Source organism: Mytilus californianus, unplaced genomic scaffold, assembly GCF_021869535.1.
Source record: "Mytilus californianus isolate M0D057914Y unplaced genomic scaffold, xbMytCali1.0.p SCAF_2, whole genome shotgun sequence".
NCBI classification, from domain to species: domain Eukaryota; kingdom Metazoa; phylum Mollusca; class Bivalvia; order Mytilida; family Mytilidae; genus Mytilus; species Mytilus californianus.
Window position 1 is genome coordinate 38,117,602 of NW_026262668.1, and position 21,373 is coordinate 38,138,974.

The 21,373-nt window shown below is 32.7% G+C and overlaps 1 protein-coding gene across 1 annotated transcript in view; it reads right to left on the bottom strand.

Annotated features, from left to right (window-relative positions):
- The window catches only part of LOC127727917 (condensin-2 complex subunit G2-like), a 96,627-nt gene that overhangs the window by 43,025 nt on the left and 32,229 nt on the right, over window positions 1-21,373 (bottom strand). The window contains exons 11-16 of the mRNA XM_052235067.1: window positions 18,728-18,853; window positions 17,436-17,615; window positions 14,170-14,322; window positions 6,396-6,618; window positions 5,553-5,680; window positions 2,459-2,566 (exon numbers count right to left, since the gene is read on the bottom strand). Of these exons, the coding sequence (XP_052091027.1) occupies window positions 2,459-2,566; window positions 5,553-5,680; window positions 6,396-6,618; window positions 14,170-14,322; window positions 17,436-17,615; window positions 18,728-18,853 (918 nt within the window). The remainder of the gene's footprint in view (window positions 1-2,458; window positions 2,567-5,552; window positions 5,681-6,395; window positions 6,619-14,169; window positions 14,323-17,435; window positions 17,616-18,727; window positions 18,854-21,373) is intronic.

Here is a 21,373-nt window from a genome sequence, read left to right on the forward strand (position 1 = left end):
TTCAATGGTGGTTAGTACGGGAAAATGTAATGAGGGGCCTATGTCTGTCCCCTCAAGTTCCCAGTCTAACATTATTCACAGATGCCTCCACCCTCGGTTGGGGAGCATATCTGGAGGGGCTTACAATCTCGGGAGTCTGGAATCCAGATCTTTTGGAAGAGCATATCAATGTATTGGAAATGAAAGCAGTTCTGTTTGCACTGAATCATTTCCAAATGTCTCTAAAGAACCAGTCTGCCCTTATCTCAAGAATCAGGGAGGAACTCATTCACCTTCTCTTTATCAGATAGCCAGAGACATTCTCCTTCTGTGTTTTCAACTCCAGGTTCATCTAGTGGTGAGACATATTGCGGGGCACCTCAATATTCTAGCCGACACTCTATCCAGATCCCTTGCTCCAGTAAACACGGAGTGGGAACTACTTCAAGTAGTTTTCAAAGCTGTGACTCTTCATTGGGGGTCACCTCAGATAGATCTGTTTGCGACCAGTCTCAATCACAAACTTCTAACATTTGTGTCTCCGGTTCCAGATCCAAAATCTTTTGCGGTAGACGCAATGAGCCTATCTTGGAAAGGAATGTTCGGGTACGCCTTCCCTCCTTTCAGGTTTCTCTCCCCAGTACTTCAGGAAATAGCAGGGGAAAATTGCAAGATCATAGTTATTGCTCCAGCATAGCCGAAACAGTCTTGGTTTCCAGACCTTCTGCGCCTATCATGTGCTTGTCCTCTAGTTCTATCTCTGAGACCAGACCTTCTGTCTCAAATCAAGGGCAAGGTTCTTTATCAAAATCCAGAAAAACTTCATCTACACGCCTGGCTTCTCTCAGGGTTAGCCTCAGAAAGAGAGGTTTTTCTGAAGGAGCAACCAAGCATCTCACAAAGTCTGTCAGAGACTCCACTAGCATTGTCTATGATGCAAAATGGTCAATCTTCTCAGATTGGTGTAGTGAGCGGGAAATTGATCCTTTCCAAGTCACTGTACAACAATTAGCAGACTTTCTAGTTTTTCTTTTTGAATCCAAAGGATTATGTCCCTCTACTATTAAGGGATATAGATCAGCTATTTCAAGAACTATTCATATTTCTGGTGGCCCAGATTTTGGAAACAATGAGCATATTTCTCTTTTGGTTCGTAGTTTTAGTCTTGAAAGACCAAGACAAAAAACTTTAGTTCCTAAGTGGGACCTTGGACTAGTTTTATCCTTTTTAAAACTTCCTCCTTTTGAACCAGCAGAAACAATAGATTTAAGGTTTCTTTCCTATAAATGCTGTTTTCTTTTAGCTTTGGCTTCTGGACGGAGAAGGAGTGAAATCCATGCCTTCTCTATTTCTGATGCTTGCCTTCGATTTAACAGGGATAAATCTTCTGTTACTCTTTTAACGGATCCTGCTTTTTTGGCAAAGAATCAGATTCCAGATAAGGGTGCAGAATCAGTCGTGATTCCTGCACTCCCTAGCGATTCTATTTCTGTACTTTTATGTCCAGTAAGAATCCTTTCTATTTATCTGGATAGAACGAGTAGTTTACGTTCTGTTTCTAACTCAAGACTCTTTATTCCTATTAAAAAAGGAATCTCAGATCTTTCTGTTAAAACTATTTCTACTTGGATATGCAAATGCATATCTTTAGCTTATGGTTCTTCTAAGTCAGAACTTTTAAATAGTTTTAATGTTAAAGCTCATGATGTTAGGGGTATCTCTACATCCTGGGCTCTGTTTAACAGTGCATCTTTAGAAGAGGTACTGTCTGCAGGTTTCTGGAGAAATGAGAACTCTTTTATATCTCATTACCTCCAATCTATGGCTACTTTTGCCGAGAGTTTATACTCTCTTGGACCTATAGTTTCAGCACAAAGATTGAACTTTCCTCCTGTTTCTTCTGTTACAGGGGATTCAGCTTTACGTTAGATTCTGTTACTCAGAATTTATGATGGTAACGTATTTATAGCTATAAAATATTCAAATTTTAAAGTAAATTTGGATTTTATTAGATAAATACTTACCATCATAAATTATAGGTCCCACCCACCTCCCCTTCATCCCCTTTCCCTACGTTTCTGTCTTGAGGAAATTGAATGGGAGAATATGGGCAAACAGGGGTATATGTCCGGACCAGTGAGAATACGTTTATTTTTAGTCGGGATTTTCCATCTGACCTATGACACAATTGGGGTTACACTCAGAATTTATGATGGTAAGTATTTATCTAATAAAATCCAAATTTACTTTAAAATTTGAATAGATTGTCCATGCAAAAAATGAAATGGAGATCCAGGTATACAATTCTTAGAGTGCAATTTTTACATTAACATTCCTTTTAAATCATTTGCAAATGCTAACAGGACCTTAACCATACATTGAACAGAGTACCAAAGCACAAAGCCAACTGATGGCCTTTTCGACATGTGATTTTCAAAATTTGGCAGCAAAATCTTGAAATTTAGTGTTTCATACTTACCTTGTCTAACTCCACAGAAACAGAGTTCCACAACAAAACTATAGCTTCAAGAATCCTGGTCATAAGTTTGATGTTGTGTACAGAAAGTTCATCCTCTGAAACATCAATCTGAAACATACTGTTAACTTGTTACATGTTATACGCAAAAGTAGTATCTGAATCAAATACAATAATGAAAATATCTTTACTGATGCTGTTGTGTATGATTTCAATTCTAGAATATAAGGATTAGAAAAACAGCTATATGTCAAATTTTTACTTGTACTTGTGAAAAGCGTCAATCAGGTCATTTTTATGTGTGGTTATATTCCAAGGACAAGAATTTCCATAACAAGAGGCTCTGATGAGCTTGAATCACTCAACTGGAACTTTAAGGAATTTAAAGACAATGTTCTATGTATTTCACATACATGACATCTCTATCTAAATATTCAAGATAATAGCCAAAAGTGAAAAAATGGGTAATGACTCATAAACATCGGTATAAATTGTTTTTTAAAGGCAAAAGCTCCTACAAGGAGTCTACACACAATTTCAGCCATGTCCAGTTGTTTGACATGTCTGAAGATCTTGTTGATCATTTTTTACTATTTACAGTTTCCCTATCTACAATAGTTTCAGTGTTCCAGCTTGAATCTCAGGGCAGAAGGGTGCTTGTTGTCTGAAAGGGCACTTTAGCATTATAACCCAGATTTTAAGGGCAATGTTGGACAGTGTATAAATTACCTTGAATATTGCTAGGCTCAACTGGAGAACATTAGTTGTATTTAAACCATATTCAGAAATTAATGTGTTCTTGATGTTGGTTCCAGTAAGAATTTGTTTTCATCAAATTATCATACCATGAAGCAAAGCATATCATTTTGATGTTAATCTAAACAAACTTGTACATTTGGTATGGAAAATAATCATCAGAAATTTCAATGTTTTATAACTTATACCAAAATAAACAAGTAGTTTTGAAAGATGGAGTTATACATGCAAAATTGAATGTTGAATGTAATTAAATTATCTACATTTAAATTACTTGTTCAAACATATAGTATATATCTTATTGAGAGTTATTTATTATCATTTGAATTGTTACAAAAAAGTATTTTTAAGTGCACACCAAAGTGCTCCTCAGTAAGAAGTTTTATAAATATAACAGGTGAGACAGGAGATGATCATATTTTATATTGATGCAACAATATATTGCAGAAGGTATAAACAGTTACTTTTTTCTCCATCATTGTTAAAAATAAATTTGTTGAGTGCTCCTATGTCAGGAGGATTATAAAATACAAGAAGTATTAAAAACAGGAAGTGAATCTTGTTATGTACCAAGTACAAATTTCTTTGATTCCTCTTTAAATTTCATACTCATGGTTATGAAACAAAAATTTCTTTACCAATTAAGTCAAAACTATGTATGCCTTTAAAATTGTTTAAGATTTTATTTTTTATGTTATGCCTACTGAAATAAATTTTTTCAGGTGTACATGCTGTACATAAACATTACAAATGGATAACATGTGGACATTTCATTCTGTATTAAATATCTAGTATTTGTTCAATTATCTTAAATCCACTAATTAGCAGTAAACAATCATTAACAAAGGTGATAAAACTGCCAAAGCACTAGGTATTTAACTTAATCCCATTGTCAGTTAATTAGTGTTACACAATCAGGTAACAATTTTACCGGAAATGCCGGTAGGCATGAAATTTGGAAATTTTATTTTTTTGAAAAGGCAGAGGGGTGCATTCTTTTACTTTGGAGGGCGGGGGTAAGGGCACCAAGGGCGGGCCGCCCTTCTATTTAGGGCAGGCGGGAACACTGAGTTTCCATAATAAACACAAAATGGGTAGACATTTGCCTTCAACAAGGGCAATAACTCCTAAAGGTAGTTGACTGACAATTTCTGAATTAGTGAAATTATTTGTAGCTCATATATTACTATTTACAATTTCTCTCTTCTTCTTTGCTAAAAAATACAAAAGCATCAAGAGTGAAAACCAAAATGTTGCAGTCAGTCATCTCCTTTAAGAAGTAATTGCAAATTAATAAAAAAAATTATCCATTTTTTTTGCATATTTGGGAAATACTATAGCAGACAGAAAGAAATTGTAAACAGCAAAACTATTCTGTAAGAAAAGATCTACAGATAAAGTCTGAAAGGCAAACATTTCAGTCACCTCCTTAAAGGAGTTATTGAGTTATTTATAGATCATGTGTTGCTGATCATTTGCACTTTGAAATTTTCAGTCTATCTTTTATGGTTTTCAATATACTTAGTAAAAACACAAAATTGGTCAAAAATCATCATTTCAGGTTAACTTTCTCAACTCATCCTTAACTAATCATAATTGCGTGTTGGAAGTTTTTAAGATATATGTTTCACTTAATCCTAACATTATTAATTAGTAATGAAAATGAGGTTAAGGTCAGATGAACACTAAAATACAAACATGTATACTTTACAATTCTGGTAAAATTACAATAATTCCATATACCAATTATAGTTGACCTACTGCTTAAAACTGATTAGTGATCATTAGCCAATATCTCCTTAAAGATTTAAACAGTAACTTGGAAGGCCCTTTTCATTACCATACAATACCTAGTAGCAGTTTTATTATTGAAAAAGCAATGCCAACAAAAATTAGTGCAAAATTGTGATTAAAAATCAAGATCTCAATGATATAACCAAAATGATTTCTGTACAATTTATCTTTCTTGACCTAAATCCCAAATACCATTTCAGTCATTGGTCTTTCAAAAACAGTCATGTCTGGCAAATATGACCATTTTCTGACCCTTGCCATGCACAGGGGTAACTAAGCTGGACTTTTAAAAAAAAATTACTTTCACAGTACTGTTTTCTTACAGTATTTGTATCATACACACCTTTTAGTAGTGGAGAATAATCTTGTCAAGTTTCTTTACCCAACTCAAAAGAGTGTAGTTGAAAGAGCATAAACAATTTGTAACAGATGATATATGGTGGACCAATGCATAGACAAGCTGATTACTATAGGTGTTTGGCAGATTAAAGAAAGGACCATAAAAAAGACATTGATACAGTATGCCTATAAAAGTCATGTAACAAACCTGAGTGTCATCTTGATCTCTACCATATTTGTCACCATCACCAGTAGCACTGTCATTTAATCTGTTCTTTATTGCTTCTGCCTTCATACATTGTAGTATACATCTACACAACAGTGTGATGTAATTTACTGTAAAAAAAAACAGAATTATACTTTTGTTAAAATAGAATACATGGCAGCCTGAACATGCTCTTTCTAATTGTAGGCAAATCATAAAATCTTAAATTTAGCTGTATTACACCTATAATAAAGTATATCTCTTGCAGTTATTAAACAATATAAGGAGAGGTTTTTTTTAATTTGTTGATTTTCATATGCCATTCTAATAACTGGATTTCTTCTCTGGATTTTTCTGGGGGAAAAAAATAAAAACCTTTTTTATTCATATTAAAATAAGAATATGTGGAATGATTGCCAGAGAGATATCTCTCCACCAGAGACCAAATGACGAAGAAGTTAGCAACTATAGGTCACCATACATCCCTCAACAATGACCAAAACCTATACCACATTGCAAGCTATGGAAGGCCCTGAAATCATAAAATCAATTCAAGAAGCACTTTATTTTTCTGAAAATCTGTATTAAGTATTCTATGTGTCACATTGACCCTAAAACTGTAATGCACATTAAGGCATAAGTAAATTTGGGCTTAAAATGGTCCAAACATATTTCTCATTCATATAATTTTTTTAAGTTTTAGTAAACCACTTCAAAAGAACTAAATTTGATTACAGTTGGGCTTCTTTTACATGTGTTCTCAATGTGATTGGTTGAATCATTGAGTCTTGAATATAAATATAATATTGCCAATGGCCACCTAATAACCAGTAATAAATCATATACCTGTATCCTGTATACTCATATGGTTATGTGCTTTGTTATAAAACTGTCTGGCTGCCCCAATGTTGGTTTGTATTAGGGTCACACATCTACCTATCTGCACATCAGCAGGTTTATCTGCTGGCATAAAACTAGAAAAGATCAACTTCATAATACGCCTAGCAATAGGGGGTGTGTCTATCTCTAGTCTGGCTAGAAGATGCTCAACAGGGACAATGCTCCAAAACTGAAAAACAAAACAAGGCATTGTGAGAATTTTATCTATCATTAATTTTAAAGAAAATAATGTTACTGGTACAAAAATAAAAGAGCAGCGTTCAAATGTCCCCTGTGTTGCACATATTTTATTTGTTCAAGGGCAAAACATTTGTTTTTCCTTTTTTTTTCAACAATTCAAATCAGGGTATATATCTTACAAGAAGTGAAGGCATGAGATCATTAATATTATTACTTTCGATTTATTTCTATTTCCTAAGAGAATATCTCCTGTAGAACAGTTGGCACAGCGTAAAGTTTCCACTTTATCAAATCAAAGCCAAAAAAATTATAGTACAATATGTGAAAAATCAGATCTGACAATTAAAGTCCCATCTCTCTGGAGCAACAAACCCAAAAATTCAAAAAATCAAAACGAAGCTTCCTTTCATCAATCCCCACAATAAAGTAAAGTTTGGGGGAAATCTATCCAGGAATAGTGCGTGATTTGTGGAAAAATTGTCTTAAATGTAACAGTTAAGTTTCTGTAGCTCTGGAATAACAAACAGGAATCAATTCCAACGATAATGTAAAGTTTGGAGGAAAACAATTCAGGAATACTGGAGTTAGTGCTCGATTTGTGAAAAATAGCCTTAATTCTAAGGGTCAAAGTTCCGTAACTCTGGAATGACAAATCCAAACCAAAACAAAATAAAAGGGAGCATTCCACCATCAATTCTAATGTTGTAATTTAAAAGTAATATAAAAATTGGTTAAAGCAAATTTGAGTTATCTGATGAAGTGTTGACCGACACATGAACAGACAAACATTAGTATACCATTATACGTCTCGTCTTCAAAGGGCGTATCAAAATTAATTGATTAGCGCGCTGATTTTGGGACTCAACCTTAGAAATAAATTTTATAACAATCTGTCAAGAAATGTAGGCTTGAGAGGACATGCAATACAATTTTCTATATACTTAATATGCTCTTATTTCAAAAATTGTCCTAAAAAATTGCCAATATCAACTTTTGATATAAATTTCAATAAAATCTGGAAAGAATTGTACACATGAGAGTGCTTACAAGACTGGACAGTCAGACACAGGAACAGACTGACAGATGGATGTCCAGTATGTCTATGTCCCCTGCAATGTGTCGTGTGTGGGACAAAAACTATATAACTATGTTCAATTGCTAATTTTCATATTTATGATTAACACTTAGTGTCCTTACCACTGCTGGTGGAATTTGTCCCAGGGAACATTCTCCACTCAGTAACCATTGCTAAAACTTCAGTCCATTTGATTTAAATAATAATATCTTTATACAACACAGGTTTCCATATCGATTTTCTTTTATAAAGTTTTTGTGGTTTTTCCTGGGCATTCATATGTTTATTTATTCTGTATATGGGCAATAATTTGGTATTGGGACTGTTTCCGTTAACAATAGAAAAGTGATAAAATATTGTATTTTGTTGAGAGAATGTTGTTGCTCCACCATCAAATGCTATTATTTCTATTAAAATATAGGTGCTTTCTAATCTCCCCTAGAGAGAATTTGAAATAAACAAATGTTTAAGATTCTTCGACCACTTTTGTATGTCGTTTCTTATCGTTATTTTCGCTTCCGAAGTGCGTAACGCTGCCCGATTTAAAGATAATCGTCGCCTGCAAAATCGTAATTTTTGCTTTCAAATAATAAAGAACATCGATCAAAAATTATAGTCAGAAGAAATTGCCAAGAACTGTAAGTATTTTTGTAGCAGGTGTAAGGAATTTAGCGTTACTTTGGTTTCCGATTTCGTAACGCAAATTTTAGATGGTGTAGTCTGCTTTATTGTGATTGAATTTTTCATAATGATATGCAAATCTCGCGAGATGTTCAAACAGGTAAATCAGTGATTATTTACATTCTAGTTTTGTTCTTCGAAATAACTAAGTTAGAAAATGACGTTATCGTTATGCGTTACATTTCACACGAAACAGAAGTCGTTATTTACTTTTTTTTATTAAAATTGTTTTTGTCGTTCAGTCCAAATCATTTCCGGTCATACGTGAAACATGTGGCTAACATGTGATTAAGCGCTTACGGCGGGGTATATGAAATATTAGGTCTAAACATTGTTTTTGTTTCCAACGGGATAGTAGCAAGCATATTCTGTAGACTGTTTTCATATTGTATAAAAAAGGAAAAATACAATTTTCAAAGAGATCGTGCTGGGGGTCTATTATTTTTCCTACGTGCATGTTACATACGATCTTGAGTGAAAATAAATGCCCAATGACTTGACAAAATCGATTTCTTATTCGCGGGGTGTTACAACACACTTTGTTTCCGGATAACGATGAAAAGGGTCCTTGGAAAATTCATTCAACATTACGTCTCTTATCATTTTGACGATTCTCGTTGAATTGATTTTGCTTCAGCGGTCAATTGTACTTGATATTTTAGGTAAATAAAGATAATTTTAAAAAAATACATGTTGATATACCGTTACACTTGGAATGTACAGAGTTGGTATCTTTGTTACATTTTTTTTTTTTTTTATTTTAATCATATTCTCCAAACACTTTTCAAAAATGCAATAATAGTGTCAAAGGAGAAGTAAACTTTTACCATGCATGACTTGAAAGGAAGTACTTTTAGCCCACTAAAGAAGGTTAACATGTGGAAACCATGTAGATGGTGTACAGGTCACAAATATCACATAATGCCTATTATAAGATTTTAATTCCAAGTTAAATGATTTTTACTCTACTGGATTAATAGGAATTTGACATTGGAATTAATTGTATAAAACTTGAATTTCAAAACCAATAAATACATTTTTTTGGCTAAAACATCAAGATACAACGATTATGGTATCCTGTATCAATAAAGAGAACGTGGAAATTTCTGAATAAATTGCACTAATTTTTTTTCAAAACAAACACATATATAGGAGTTTTATAGTAATACTATTACATTTAAGACAGATTTTAACCAGAGATGCAAATCTAAATGCATAAGTATGCCAGAAGTAAATCAATACACGGAAACCGCCAATGTTGTATCCAGTTCAGTTGTATGCGTCACAATTTCATAGCTTTTCAAAAGTGTTATTTCCCTTCAGATAAGTAGTGCAGGTTCACTGCTCGCATGGCCAATATATCAACACACTTTTCTTTTCAACTTAAAAGTAAAATTTGCTTTGAAAATATGTTCACCTATATCAAATTTGCCATAAAACATTGCATGAAATAACATGTCACTTTAATGTTGACATGTAAAATAAGCTTTTTACTGTTGCCCTTGCTGAAAGGAACTAGGGTTCTGTTTAATCTAAGGACTTGTGACTTTGAAGATCGGTCATAATTTGTATTGAATGATAAGAAGTTACGATCAAACATGGGACCTTTAGAGAAACGAGCCTAATAACAACTTACCAGAATTATTTTTAAAATCAGATTTATATATTTGTGGTCACAAATTTTGGAAAGAAATTTTGTGAAATAAACCAGGCTATTCTTTTTGGTACATGAGGTTTTTGGGTATGTTTCTGTAATCCATGGTACTTGTAATTTTCCAGCAGTTGTAATGAATGGGTATAAACAATTATAGGATTTCATTGAGTTTCTATACACCAGCAAAATAATGTTTTGTATATGGAATCTTGTCTATATAAAAAAGAAGATGTGGTATGATTGCCAATTAGACAACTCTCCACAAGAGACCAAATGACACAGAAATTTACAGCTGAGCTATCAGTCACCGTACGGCCTTCAACAATGAGCAAAACCCATTCCACATAGTCAGCTATAAAAGGCCCCGAAATCACAAATGTAAAACAATTCAAACTTTCATTGAATATAAGAAGATGTGGTATGAGTGCCAATGAGACAACTCTCCATCCCAGTCAAAATTTATAAAAGTAAACCAATATAGGTCAAAGTACGGTCTTCAACACGGAGCCTTGGCTCACACCGAACAGCAAGCTATAAAGGCTCCCAAAAGTTACTAGTGTAAAACCATTCAAACGGGAAAACCAACGGTCTAATCTATATAAAAAACTAGAAACACTTATGAACCACATCAACAAACGACAACTACTGAACATCAGATTCCTGACTTAGGACAGGTGCAAACAATTGCAGCTGGTTTAAAGGTTTTAATGGTACCAAACCTTCACCCTTATTTGAAACAATAGTGTAAAATCATAACATAGAAAGACGCACTATAAAATATCTATTGAAATGGCTTAACTCAATCAAAAGACATATTAACACCAGTGAACATACACTGAACAAATAAATTTGATCTATGATACAATGTTTAAGTACACTATTTTCGACAACTCAAACAGAGATAAAGGTTACAACAATTCTAAATTATGTATGTCTCTTTAATTTTTTTTTCATTGATTTTCTTTTTATGACCACCTATATGATTTGCAATTTGGTATGCAGCTACAGCATGTTTGGTTGTTGCAGTTGGGTCACTTTCTGTTATATAATTAGGTGGGGCTATGCTTTTAACACATATCTTCTACCTCATTTGAAATTTATTGTATCTAGCATATGATTTATACACAAACTGTTGTAATAAGGTATTTAAAGTTTTTCTCTCTTGTCCATACTAAGATTTGAACCTACATCTATCAAGCTGTAGAGTGCACACCACCTTAATACTACAGTCCTTTTAAGATGTGAAAAAATAGTTATATCAAAGTTTTCATTTCTAATTATTTGTTGTTTTCTACTTTTGTCATCTATGATACATGTACCTTGTACATACGCATAACCATGATAACACATGCAAATTTATTAGATGGTTGATGTTTATAATCAAGTTTTGTAGTCAATAACTATTCAAGTGTTATTATTTGTATCTTTGAATTTTGTTTCATCTTCAGATCATAGTTCAGTTTTTGTTGTATATCATAGATAATAAGCTATGCCACCAGCCATTATCATTATTGTTGAATTCTCATTGCAGGTCACAAAAGTTAAAAATCCATGGCTGTGGTTTCAATTTTACAAAAAGCAAGGGACAGGGTGGACGTTACAAGATACTACTTATACTGTGGATAAAATGGACATCACTCACATATTGGATGTTCCAAACATTAATATGTTTGTTGGATCACGCTTTTTGTTTTGTGTTCAATAAAATCATGAAAATTTAGAAATTTAAAATGTCCTACATCTTTCCAATTGAATCAAATGAGAGCTGAGAAAGTGCCTCCTAACACCCCAATACATTCACTTCTGGAACAGCCCTTTATAGAAAAGTACATTATATAAGATAAGAAGCACTAGCTAGATCTCCCAGTTTTTACAGTGCTAATTGACGCATAAGCATAAAGTGTAAACCATGCAGTTGTGTTACAGAGCTAGCTGGCACACTGCATTGGGTGCACTAAGGGTTAGTAGGCACATGTGCTACATATAAAAGTGTATAAGAATTATAACAAAAAGCATGAGAAAATACATTGGTAGTCAAAATCAGTAGATGCAAGTCGGTGCCCAAAAATAATTTATTATAATGACATCATAAATTGTCCTTGTTTCTATATTCTCATAGTTTTTATTGTCTTTTGGGAAAAAATTATCAAAAACAGTCCTAAATTTAATAAACAGCTGCGCCATGAGCGCATGATACGCCCGTCGTCTTGTGTGTGAATTTTTATGCAATAAGCATAAATAGTTTCTGACATACGGCGTGACATGCGAAAACCCCCCCCTTTTTTTTTTACAAAAAACTCAATATCTCTAAAATAAAATTTTGAATCAATACCAAAAAGTATACAGATCTTTAATTTAATATAACTAAGAAGTGTGTAAAATTTTAAGCAATAATCATAAATCGTTTTTGAGATACGGCGCGACATGTGAAAACCCCCCTTTTAAAAAAAAAAAAATCAATATCTCAAAAAAAAATTTTTTGAATCAAAACCAAAAAGAATAAAGATCTTTAGATTAATATAACTAAGAAGTGTGTAAAATTTTAAGCAAAAATCATAAATCGTTTTTGAGATACGGCGCGACATGTGAAAAAACCCTCCCCCTTTTTTAACAAAATACTCAATAACTCAAAAATAAAATTTTGAATCATCACCAAAAAGTATACAGATCTTAAGGTTAATATAACTAAGAAGTGTGTAAAGTTTTAAGCAATAATCATAAACTGTTTGTGAGATACGGCGCGACATGTGAAAAAAAACACACACCTGTTTTAGTTACTAAGTCCCGTAACTCAAAAAGTTTTAATCTTTTTTTCACCAAAAAGTATACAGATCGTTTGACCATCATAAGAAACAACTATGTTAAGTTTCATGAAATTTGGATAAGTCATTCTCAAGTTACGGTGCGACATGTTTACGCCGGACACCGGACATTTGTATATCATAATACGTCCCGTCAAAAATTGACGGGCATATAAAAACCAAAGTTATAAGTAACATTATCAAGAAAAAGTTTACTGTTCAGATTATTTTAAGCTGATTTTCCCATAAAATAAAACTAAAAAAATGCTTTCGGTTTCTTATGGTTTCCTGTCGCATTTAAAAAAAAACCTTAACTTAACATTGAAAATAGATTTTAAATATTAACATGAAGCAAGTGACACTAGTAATGGTGTTCATTTATGTCTTTTGAAATAAATTGTGCAAAATAAAGAAAATAAAGTTTTGTTTCCTGTTTGGTTTCCTGTCACAAAAACGGTGAATCAAAATGGATTAATTTTTTCTCGAAAAACCCACATGTTCCATTAATACTATTCTCACACCAACACAACCCACAGAATAAAAGTTAAAGTTTTAGAACTTAAAAAAGAAGATACAAAAAGAAACCAAAGGCCGAATACCAAATTATTGCCCATATATACTAGTATGCTCACATTTTGAAATGTATATTTACAGCATACATGTATTGATATATAAAATATATATCAAATGCCAGCTCAGTTAGTCTGCACAGCTAAATGCATTCATTTTTGTTCATTGTTATTGAAGTGTAGTTGAAATGTTCAATAAATATCTATTTTAGTAAGACCCAGTCAATGACTGTTTATATAATAAAAACATGTGACATGAATTGACAAATCAATTTATAAATAAAATGACATTATAAAAAAATATGTATCTCTCATATGTTCAGATGAGATTTGAGGGTAAATACAATACTGATACTGTGGATTCAATATTCGTTGGATTCCAATTTTCGTGGATTTCATTGGTACAGGTGAACCACGAATTTAAATGTTCAATGAATAACAAATTTTCTATGGGCTTGTATGCAGATTTCCGTAAAACCATGAAATCAAATGGCCACGAACATATAAGTTTTCCTTAATCCACAAAAATTGGTACCCACGAAAATAAATGAATCCACAGTATGCTACATCCACTTATGGAAACCTAATGTCAAAGTATAACAAACAATGATTTATTCCTGAATTATAGATATCACACTCAATAAGTTTTGCTTATGAATAAGCAAGAAACATTTTTGCAAATTATAATTAAACTAAAATCTATCGTTTCAAAGATTTCTTAATAGGCAAACACAAAAATTAATCAGAGTTTAATACCTACCCTGATTGCTCTAAGACCTTTGACTTTCAGCAACATATCTAACATGGCCACCCTGACCTTTTCTGAGGAATCATGGACAAAGTTCTTCAACTCAGGAAGAATTGGTTTCAAAACCGAGTGGCATAAAGGATTATCCAGGAGGACTATTAGACCCTAATAAAATAAAACAAGACATAAATCATGTGAATCAATTTATAGCCTGTTTACAAGTCTTTACCTGCTAGATATCAGTCTTTAGCAACCTCAAGCAAAATAATGTACAAGACTAAAAGAAAAGGAGGAAAAATGGAACTGACACTATTTCACCTATTTGGTTTATTTGTTAGTATTTTATGCCACTTTCAGAGACCTTTGCAGTCAGTTTTTATTTGTGGTGGAATCCAGAGTGCCATTGAGGTCCACTGACATTATGTGACCTAAATATTAGTGTAATACAAAATAAATTTTGTGTTAAAGTAACTGACAGGTATATATATATGTGCAATATGTCTTCACCATAAGTTCCTTTAAATATTATGAGTACTGACTGATATTTTATTGTTAAAATTGGCATACTTGAAATGTTCATAAAAAGACAAACAGAGGCTTCAAGGAGTATGAATCACTCATGTGGCATTACTATGACATAATGATATTTACTAAGACAATCAAGACAAACAAATTATCTAAATTTCTTTTTATTTGCACATGAACATAATAGTAAGTTATAGACATTTTCTGCATAATATAATATATAGGCTGAAGATACATTGTATACAACATATAAAAATAGACACAGCTAAAATAGTTTGATAAATTGCAAAATATGATTGCAAGACAAAGGCTGCTTGGATAGAGAATACATATTTTTAATTTATACAACACACAGTGTCTGTTGTTTATCTTTGCTGTTATGACAATAAAGGAGTCCAGGGGTTCCAGCAGTTCTCTGCCCTACTGAGTCTTTTATTTTTATAAAATATATATTTTTCTATTAATAAGTTTTCTTTTAAATATTTTTTTAGCGCTGTCATATTGGTTTGTTCCAATGATAATTTGCTTCTATAAATATAGAATTTTGTTAACAGAATTATTAAGTTTCTTATGTCATTTATATCAGTTTTCTTTTACCAAATAAAACCAAATCTATATTTAAAGTTAGTTCTATTTCTAGCTTCTAAAATATCCATGTTCCAGAGTTAAGGTCTTCCCATAATTTCGATATATACAGACAAGTCCAGAATATATGTTCTATTGTTTCTACCCCTCCACACTGAAAACTACACTTATTTGTATCTTTCACTTTTATTTTAAAGAGAAGTTCATTCGTACCTAAAATTCGATGTATTATTCTGTATTGAAACCACTGCATTTTTGAATTCTTGGTAATATAAAAGGGCAATATATGGATATTTTTCCAATTGTAGTTTGTATTGAGAATTAAGGACCATTTTTGTTCACATTTCTGTTTAAGGTTTGACTTTTTACTATTTAAAATATTATACAAATCTTTTGAACCTCTCTGGGATTTAAAAAATATTTTTATAACTGAGGGCAAAACTGGACCGTTTTCTCTCACTATATCATTGGGACATATATTATATTCTTATAAATACTATTTTATTGCAGAAATTAGGCCTTGATATTGTACACATTTTTAAAGTTATCAAAAGTCATGAAATTTCCACATTCATCTAACAAGTCATTATTCAGCCAAACAAATTTTTTAGTCCAATCTTTATATAAACCTGATTGATTACCAATCTTTATTTCATCATTCTTCCATATATTGCATGTGTTAATTTGAGATTTATCTTGTATATTTTGAATATCAGTCCAAGCATCAAATACTTCTTTCCAAAATGGATTTTTCAGCCTTTTATAAGGCCCAAGAAATGTTGCATTTCCAAAAAATTATTTCTATTAATTCTTCTTATTCAGGTTAATTTTAAATCTTTTATGTAATTTTCAATGTTTATCATTTTTAGACCTCCTGCACTGTGTGGTTTGGATAAAGTGTCTCTTTTAACTTTATCTGATTTGTTATCCCAGATAAAGGAAAATATTTTGTCAGTAAAATGTTTAAGCTTTGTATTACTTGGACTAGGTATATATAGGAATAAATGGCTTAATTTTGATATTATAAGTGTTTTTATCACTGTTATTTTTCCAATTGGGGAGAGTATTCGGTTTGTCCAAGTTTTTATAGTATTTTTGATTTCTTTCATCCTGGGATCATAGTTGAAATTTTCAATTTCATTAATATCCACAGAGAAGTGTAACTCTCCTGGAACCCCACTCCAATCCCCACTTTACACACATAGTTTCTTGGCTAAACTTTTTCTTCCCAATCCAAACAACCTTGGTCTTGTCTAAATTTATTTTAAGACCTGATAAATCTGCATATTTATCTAAGAGTACAGAGAGATGCATTCAAAGATTCTGGTGATCCATCAAGTATAAGAGAAGTATCATCTGCATATTGTGAAATGAGATACTATCTAGTGATTCCTTTAATTTGGTCATTATTTCGTATAAGTATACCAAGTACCTCTACACACAGTAAAAATATACATGGTACAGGGGACCCCTGGTCTACAGCCTCTTTAAATCTCAAAAAATTCTGAGAGAGGGCAATTTTGAGTTACTGCAGATTGAATTTTAGTATAAAAAGTAATGATCCAATGTTTAATAGATGGTCCAAAATTTAAAAAGTCCAATAAGCTTTTAATAAAACTTTAAGAAATTGAGTCAAACGCCTTTTCGAAATTAAAAAGGAGGAGAATACCAGGTATGTCATTTTCTTCTGTATACAACAAAACATCATAAATCAATATAGTATTTTCACCAATATATCTTCCAGGAATAAACCCTGTTTGATCATTATTTATAAAAAGTGACAAGATAGACTTCAATCGCTCTGCAATACAGCTAGACCCAAGTTTATATATTGTGTTTAAAATTATAGGTCGACAGTTTTTCATATTTTGTCTTGGTTTATCCCCTTTTGGTATTATTTGAAATTATTTAAAAGGATTCCAATACAATCCTTATCCTAATCTTCAAAAGATTGTGATCTGTTGATTTCAATTTATTTGTTTAAATTTTTCTGTTTATAGTTTACATGCATCTCTATCCATTATATTGTTCACACTTAAAGTTCATTACCAGAGGCCTATTAGAGCCTGAATTATTCACCTGGTCAAAATATGCTATATCGATATTCACCAAATAATGTTGTGCATAATTAACTGTGTAACTAGTTGATGAATGAATACATTGCATACCTTGATGACATTCTCCCTGACATCAGCTGAGGAAGCATCCCATATCAGTTCTAGGATAATTTTAGATATCAAACTTTGAATTATTTCAGCAGGGATCATCTCCCAGTAAACTGACATGATCTTAAACACACCAGCCACAGCAGTACTTCTCACAACAGGAACAGGATCGTCCAATAAGATCTGAAGTTAATATATTAACAAGTTATCAAAATCTATTTTCACATTTCTTAAAACTAAACAAATGTTTTTGTAGGGGAATTGTACTAGAATATGTGATTTCTATGTTGCTGCCAAATGCTTGCTTCTTGTTAATATTATGTTATAAAAGACATTTGTGAAATCCAAGAAATGCAGCTGGACCACCCACACCCTTTCCCTAAAACATAGGTAAGCTAGGATTTCACTATTTGCTCCTTTTTTCTTAACATGAGTTTTATAATATTGGTGCCTTTCAGTTTTATTCAGAGCTCAAAATTACACACATTTGAATCTCAAATTTACTGTTGATCTTATTGTATGGCTGAATCATTTTTCTAGATACTCAATACTATTTGCAAAATCAATATAAATACCAAAGTATAAAAAAAATTGATCAACAAACTTTACTTCTATGTATTTTTATTCAAACTTAGATCAACTGACTGTCCTTGAAAAACCAAATGGCAGGCTTAATAAAGCAACAGTTTTTTCACAGACCTTGAAACTGAGTTGTATTTAATTGCATTCAAATTCAGTGACCAATATCAGGTCTTTCACAATCAGATTGCAATACTAGATCATTGATACTTATTCTTTCACAATAAATTTCATTGATTTATCAAATCAAATGACAGCTATGTACACGAGTTCATGTGTGATTTGTGAAAAATTTAGTAAAATTTGATGGCTTTATTCCCACAAATATGGAATAACAAACTGATTTTTTTTCAAAGAGTGAAGGGAGCTTTCTTCCACTTTACTCATTCATACAAGTTTTATGTTTTCATGATATTTGCTCATTGCATTCTATTAGTTTTGTGCATGAGACAGAAGAATGGACAAACTGACAATAGATACCATGATACCATCATTTATTTTGCTAACATTTTATTCCAATTCAATGTCTGTGGGTACTGCAAATTCTGCTTTAAATATCAAGCCCACAGGAAGGCCAACTATACTCACTTCATTTTTAAAGCCTACCAGCCTGATAAAATATTATCACAGAAGGAATATGACTTTTATGAGGATTCATTTTTGATATGGTCTACCCACCATATGTCAAAATAAGATATAAACGGAAAAACTCTTACCGTTATAGTATCAAATTGTTTTTGCATCAGTTTGTTGGTCTCTTCAATTTTAGAATCTGGATCTTGTAATGGAAAAACATCCATCAAAATTGCTGTGGCATTGACTCTCACCAAAGGATTTGCTACCTGTAATTGTAACAAAACACTTCTTAAGCACATGGGTATTGAAATGATAAATGATAATCTCTGTAGAATGAGATATGCCAATGCTAATACAACTGCATATCAAATATCATCTACTTATACCATTAGTAATTACCCTTAATGATAAATGACCTAATGACAAACTGAAACTTGTAAAGGTTTGAAGTCACTGCACCATTACTAAGGGGGCAGGACCATATAATCTCTATGGAAATGAGATAAGCAAATGCTAATACAATTGCATATGAAATATCACTGATGATTTTAAGTGTCAGTGATTTTCCTTAAACTAACCTAATTGCATAACTTAATTTACTTCAACAAATTGTTACTGGAAAAGGCAAACTAATATCTTGCAACTTATGACTCACCACTGAAACATAAAAATGCGGTAACAGTCGGTCAGTTTTTCCCCCAATTTTGCATACAAAGTATCTTGTCTTAGGAAGGGATAAATTGTACTTTGTAACTAGAGGCGCTCAAGAGCCTGCGTCGCTCACCTGATTCTACTTTGGTTTTGGAAATCTTGTAAAAATAGATTAAAATCATAACAGATATCCTAATAATGATTGAGGCCAAATTTGGTTTAACATTGGGGCCGTAATTTAATCAAAAGCAGAAGACTTTTGTAAAGTTTACAGAAATTACCAATAAATTCATTGAAATTGTAGAAAATGACTTTATAAGGACAATGACAAATCAGCTACAAAGTAACAACACTTGGTCAGCACCTCAAAAGAAACATTCATACAATGTTAGGTTTCAATCAATTAAGTGGTTTTCTAGAAGAAAACATTTGTGTATATTTCCCATAGGGTCATTTGTTAAACTAAGTCCCCCATTGGCAGCCATCTTGGTTGATGGATTTGCTACAAAGTAACAACACTTGGTCAGCACCTCATAAGGAACATTCCTACCATTTTGGTTTCATTCCATTCAGTGGTTCTTCAAAAGAAGACTTTTGTATGTATTTCACATAGGGTCCTTTGTTAAACTAAGTTCCCCGCTGGCAGCCATCTTGGATGATTGATTGGCTACAAAGTAACAACACTTGGTCAGCACCTCATTAGGAACATTCATGCCATGTTTGGTTTCATTCCATTCAGTGGTACTTTTAAAGAAAACATTTGTATGTATTTCCCATAGGGTCCTAGGTTAAACTAAGTCCCCACTGGCGGCCATCTTGGATGATTGATCGCCTTCAAAGTTACAACACTTGGTCAGCACCTCATAAGGAACATTCATGCCATGTTTTATTTCATTCCATTCATTGGTTCTCTAAAAGAAGACATTTGTATGTATTTCCCATAGGGTCCTATGTTAAACGAAGTCCCCCGCTGGCGGCCATCTTGAATGATGGATCGGTTTCAAAGTAACAACACTTGGTCAGCACCTCATAAGGAACATTCATGCTATGTTTGGTTTCATTCCATTCTCTAAAAGAAGACATTTGTATGTATTTCCCATAGGGTTCTATGTTAAATGAAGTCCCCCGCTGGCGGCCATCTTGGATGATGGATCGGCTACAAAGTAATGACACTTGGTCAACACCTCATAAGGAACATTCATGCTATGTTTGGTTTCATTTCATTCAGTGGTTCTCTAGAAGAAGTTCAAAATGTAAAAAGTTAACGACGACGACGGACCACAGACTCCCTTTGGGCCAGGTGAGCTAAAAAATCACTCTGATTCAAGCAAAAAATTCTCTGAAACTGACATTATCAAGATGCTTGATTTCTTGACAACATATTTGTTACTTTTGGAGGAAGTGTTTTTCAACAAACAATTGGCATTCCCATGGAAACTATCTGTGCTCTTCTTCTTGCCCACTTGTTCCTTTTTTCATATGAGGCTGACTTCTTACAGGAGCTTTATAGGAAGAAAGAAAAGAAGTTAGCATTACCCTTTAACTTCACTTTCCGCTATATAGATGATGTACTGTCACTAAATAATTCAAAGTTTAGTGACTATGTTGAACCGATCTATCCCATTGAATTTGAGATAAAGAATACAACAGATACAGTTAAGTCTGCCTCATATCTTGACTTACATCTAGAAATTGACAATAAGTGTCGGTAGGAAACAAAACTTTACGACAAAAAAGATGATTTCAGCTTCCCAATTCTATGTAGCAACATTCCAGCAGCGCCTGCATATGGAGTATATATCTCCAAGTTGAAACGATATTCTTGGGCTTCTATTTCCTATATATCTTGATTTTCTTGATAGAGGGTTGCTGCTCACAAGTAAGCTATTAAACCAAGAGTCGGAAGTGGTGAAGTTGAAGTCATCCCATTTGTAAATTTTACAGACACCATCACGAGTTGGTTGACCATTGTAGAATATGACGATGTATATGTTCCAATTGTTGTAACTACAATCCTGTCCTCTTTTCTACCAAATTAGAATTATCACCAGGTTTGTGCTTACATGAACAACATGACGGGTGCCTTACCCTTTTGGACAAATTAGATCACTCCGTGTTTTTGGTGGGGTTCGAGT